General features: G+C 39.7%; 2 protein-coding genes across 2 annotated transcripts in view; both read right to left on the bottom strand.

Annotated features, from left to right (window-relative positions):
• LOC146482851 (uncharacterized) overlaps positions 1–697 on the bottom strand; it is a 5,827-nt gene extending 5,130 nt beyond the window's left edge. The window contains exon 1 of the mRNA XM_085106671.1: positions 257–697. Coding sequence (XP_084962797.1) covers positions 257–612 — 356 coding nt within the window. The 5' untranslated portion in view covers positions 613–697. The remainder of the gene's footprint in view (positions 1–256) is intronic.
• LOC146482850 (uncharacterized) overlaps positions 1–5,000 on the bottom strand; it is a 29,680-nt gene that overhangs the window by 13,591 nt on the left and 11,089 nt on the right. The window lies entirely within an intron of this gene.

Here is a 5,000-nt window from a genome sequence, read left to right as displayed (position 1 = left end):
GTATTATTTTAACTTCACGGAAACTTAGAAAGTCTAGAAACAACCAATATATCACGATTAGACCTTAAAACGAATATTCAAAACAAATTTCAATGATTTCATATTTGTTACAAAGATTCAGTTGGATGAAATAGAAAGCAAAGATTTTCTTTGTGTTCATGAAGGTCCAAAAACATAATAAAATGATTGTGAATTTTAAAAATATATATTCAGCTTTAAATAAAAACATAATTGCTTCGACCAGCTGTCTACTTACCGAAAGAGTTTGCCATCGCGATCGATAAAATATGATCCATCTTGCTCGTCCGGTTTTAACTCGAATCTTCCAGAAAACATCGCACACAGCATAGAATCTGGGTCTTTTCGCAGAGTATCGAGCGTAGTTTGATGCATCTTACCGCCAACGTTCAATTTGATCATACTGCCGAAGTGAACTCGATTCAATGTTTTAGTCATCCCTTCCAGAGCGTCTTTTTCACGTCTTAGATTTTCAATATCACGCTTCAGTAATTCTCGCCCCTCAATAATAAGCTCTTCTGCACCAGATATTTTGGCACAAGCGGAATCGAATAAGTTCGATTGTTTTCTTTCGTTTTGTTCTTTCGAAGCCATATGTTTTTGTAAAAGGACACCTTCAGGAAAACAATCAAAATGAGCCTACAGCTCTTTTTATCAGCGGTCGCCATTATCAGACAGCCTTCAATTAAAGGTTATCTAATTTTCTCCCTTCTACCGCGCGCAATACAAACACATCGCGAAAATTTTTAGAAATTTTTACTTCAGAAATTTAGCCAAACGGCATTAAAGTTAAAACCATAAAGGCATTAACTCGGAATTTTAATCCCTGCCTTGAAAATGTGCATGTCGACAATGGTGTTCAGTTCTGCTCAAATTTGAATAAATTTAACTGTTCGGAACATGCTCTGATACGCAAACACAACATTTAACAATTATCCTGCGAAATCGCGCGGAATATCGCCCGATACTTAGCCGACGAGGCCGTAGGCCGAGTTGGCTAAAATCAGGCGATATTCCGCAAGATTGAGCAGCATAATTGTTTTATTATTCAACACATTGATAACAAAGCACAGGTTTACAGCAGAAAAGCTGGAGGCGATCTTTATTTGTCAAAAAAAAAAAAAAAAAAGAAACTTGTAACATTTTCCCGCGCGCGGACCGGCATGAATGAAAGTGGCAGCTTTGTTCAAGTTTGAATGAAATCGAGAGCGTTTTGCACCAAGTTAAAAAATTAAGTACTCGTCTAGTGCGCCAATCGTTCCGGCAAAATTTTCCACAAATTTCAAGCCTCAAAATCTAAAACCAAACTGTATTTTTAAGCTGCGAAGGATTTGTTGTGCCAGTCGGGGCGAGCTGAACAGACTGGAAAAGCTTTTCAACCATTTCTCGGGTGAGTGTTTCTTTGTTTACTACGCAAGCAATTTCACGATCTTTCCTTAGTGTTTTGACAAACGCACCCAGTCATTCTAGTGCCATTGTTGCTTGCAAGAACTCTGGATCTTTTATGAAACTAAACGGTTTTTCAAACGGCTCTGATACTTCTGAGAATAATTACTTTGTACTCCTTCTATCTTTTTGTCTGCCAGAAAGCTAGAATTTCTCGAGGCACTTCAGTGCGAGCTCGGATTTTCTCAGGTAGTTTTCGCCATCTCTTCAAGACGAATCGAGATCTCTGTTTAACGGCTGCAAGAACCAATCTAAGGAAATACATGTACTGTTTGTAATTTCTAAGCCCTAGCATACGGGACAATCCAAAAATCTAGCGAAAATATATTAAACGTTTTTGGTAAACTGTAATTTGCAGTTCATAAACAGAAAGGTAAAAAGTTCATAAACAAAAAGTAAAAGTTTTTGCACTAACGGCGGATTACAATTCTTAACAGCAAACTTGGTTGTCTTTTTTGTGTTCAGTATAAAACAGCGTTATTAATAGTTTGGTGTTCTTGCGAAGTCGTTACTTTTTGAAAGCGCTCTGCCATTTTTCTCCCCGACGCACGAAAACTACGTATATTGCAGGATATCTGTTATGTGCGGACGACGTATATTGAGTTCACCATGACCATTTTTGGGAAATGTCAAAATGTGTTGAATAATAATGCATAATAGTGGAACTTCTGTTGAAATCTACCTTATAATAACCATTGGGCGTATTCAAACGACAAATTTAGACTGTGTGGAGCGAAGGTTGGGCTGCACATGGGGGAAAAATTACTCTCCTTTTCCTTGATTTCATTTTTTTTTTTCTTGGTTCAGTAAAGATTTTGTTTCACGTAAAACACAACTGTCTCACAAACAGCGTCAACACTAAGATATTGACATCCATAACGAATACAAATAACAATGTCATAAAAACACCGAAAAATGTCCCACATACAAAAGTCATATCAGAACTATGTACTCTTCGGTTCTTTCTCAAACTACGTTATTATTTTTTTATTTTTTTACAGCGCACTTGTGAAATAACCTGAAGAGTAAAATTACATTCTAATACGTTTAAACAGTTTACCTAACTCCGAAATAAACTAATTTACACATCTGATAAAACACCATGAAACCTCAATTATTTTATAAACAATACATTTATACAGAGGAACCCAGTCGATTTTACGATGTGGAAAGGGGACAACGAAATCATATCGTTAAATCGGGATATCGTCGTAAACGAACTCCTGATTTATAAATAACTTTTACCGGGACACAGATATCGTTAGATCGACGATCGTAAAATCGGGTTCCACTGTAGTCGACTAACATAAGTTAAGATTAATATAATCACCGAAACCCGTTACTAGTTTACAATTCAGGGCCTGGTTGTTCGAAAGCCGATTAACGCTAATCGCCGATTCAAAGTTAACCGAGGTTTTCATCTCACCCGCTTAATTTGCTTTTAAAAGCTAATGTTCAGCTAAAGGTAAAGAGACATCTAAGACAAAACTGAAGGACATAAAATCTCTTGCAAAAATGATTATTGATTGTTAGTTAAACTTGAATCAAACTTCATGTTAACTCAGGGCTAGCTTAAACGGGCTTACAACTGGGCCCAGTACTTCGTTATTTTTATAGCGGTCAGTGTAAAATGCAGACTGCAGACTTCAGACTGCAGACTGGGGGTAAAATGCAGACTCGGGGTAAAATGCAGACTGAACACTGCAGACCAGGGGTAAAATGCAGACTAAATTAAATTAAATTTTGTTCGGTTGGGCAAGTTGTATCCCGGAAAGTAATCATTCATTTTAAAAATTTTAAGCCAATTTACCTGCAGATTCCACAGATTCACTGGACAAGGAAGAGCCGGCCACATCGGTGGAACGAACAAAAGAAACAGGGTCCAGAAGAGTTCAATTCGAGTTCAACCGCTGAGTTTATATTGCGTTACGATTGCGTTACACAAAATATTTACCGCGGGCCAAATTACTGTGGGCCCGGAAGTTGCGCCAGGGAGCCGGTGATTGCGGTTTGAGAAGTAAAAAAAAAAAAAAAACTGAAAAACAACGAACGAACGTGGGGGCCGATCGAAAAGATATTTATGACAGTTTTATGGCGGCAGGTCTATTCCGGGGGTGAGGGGTGGGGGGTGAGGGGTGGGGGGTGTGGGGTGAGCGGTGGGGGGTGGGGGGTGAGGGGTGAGGGGTGGGGGTGGGGGGTTTGTGTTGAGGGGTGAGGGGTGAGGGGTGAGGGGTGAGGGGTGAGGGGTGGGGGGTGAGTTTAACTGGGGTGAGTTTAAATGTCCCTTGACAGAAGTTCAGTCGGTTTCCCCATTAAACCTGTGATAAGGCCCAATTTTAGCAGTGCTCTTACTTATTTTTACGCGGTCGCTCGCTAAATTTTTGCAGGAATGGTTTTTAAAATACCAAGACTGAGAGCCTGATCACAGGTTTATAGTTCTGAGATACTACGTCTGCCAACAACCGCGTCTCAATTCATACTAGGGACCTTAAGATACTGGACGCGGCGGCTTTGAAGAACGCGGTCACGTCCGAGAGGGCATAGGTCATGACCGCCACCTTTACGTGAGAAAAACAAACCTTCAGGGTCCCAAAGGGGTTTAGGGCTCCAGGGCTCCGGCCTTAAAAATGCAGGGCTCCAGGGCTCCAAGGCGAAAATTTCAGGGCTCTAGGGCTCCACATCATACGCTTTAGGGCTCCGGGCTCCACTCTGGTCTACAATCTTGATATGTAAAAATTCTATTTTTAGCGCTAAATCGAATTCGCAAATAAAAAAGTCAGCTATTCCGCTCAACTTTTTGAACCCAAGCAGCCAGTTATACTACCTCCTATTATTTAAAAGTGGATTAAATATCAAACTTGTTTAAATGGGGTTGACAACTCCGCTTGTGCCCATTGTGTTGATAAAAGCCTTTATAGTTTTGCTTTAACAAGCATGTCTTTAAGCGACTTCCCTTTTCTATAAGACATCAAGGGAGATTCCTTGTATATCTCTCTTAGTAGCGGCTGGTTTTGTATTAAATGCCATTTGTCCATTAGAATATTTTTCAAACGTGGCAGTGATGGTTGAAATTGTGTCACGAAGGGTAGAATCAGATTTTCTTGTGCGCTTTCTGTGTGTAAGAGCGTTCTTTCTTTCTGCGAAGTTAACTTCGGAGAGGATTTTGTCCATCAGGTTACTAGGATAACCTCTCGATGCCAGGCGTGTTTTAAATTTTTTAATGTTTCCTCAAACACTACTTTAGAAGAGTTTGTCCTCAGAAGCCTAAAGGGCTTCTCCTTTAACGAAGCCTTTTTTGACACCTGCTGGGTGTTAGTTTGTAGTTTGTGTACTGAAATGTTTCAGTAGGTTTGTAATGTGTGCTCATGTCGAGAATCTATTCTTTCTCGAATCTCTCTCCCTTAAAGACTGTTGTATCCAAGAATGTTGTTTCTAATTGTGAGACTTCAGCGGCAAACTTTATGGTAGGGTGGTACAAATTTGCTTGCTCAATGAAATGTTCTATTTCTTCTTTGTTTGTATTGTATCCCACAAGC

This window comes from Pavona decussata, unplaced genomic scaffold (genome assembly GCF_977016875.1).
Source record: "Pavona decussata unplaced genomic scaffold, jaPavDecu1.1 SCAFFOLD_42, whole genome shotgun sequence".
NCBI classification, from domain to species: Eukaryota; Metazoa; Cnidaria; class Anthozoa; order Scleractinia; family Agariciidae; genus Pavona; species Pavona decussata.
Note: the sequence above shows the minus strand (reverse complement) of the source record. Positions and strands in the feature narration are given on the sequence as shown.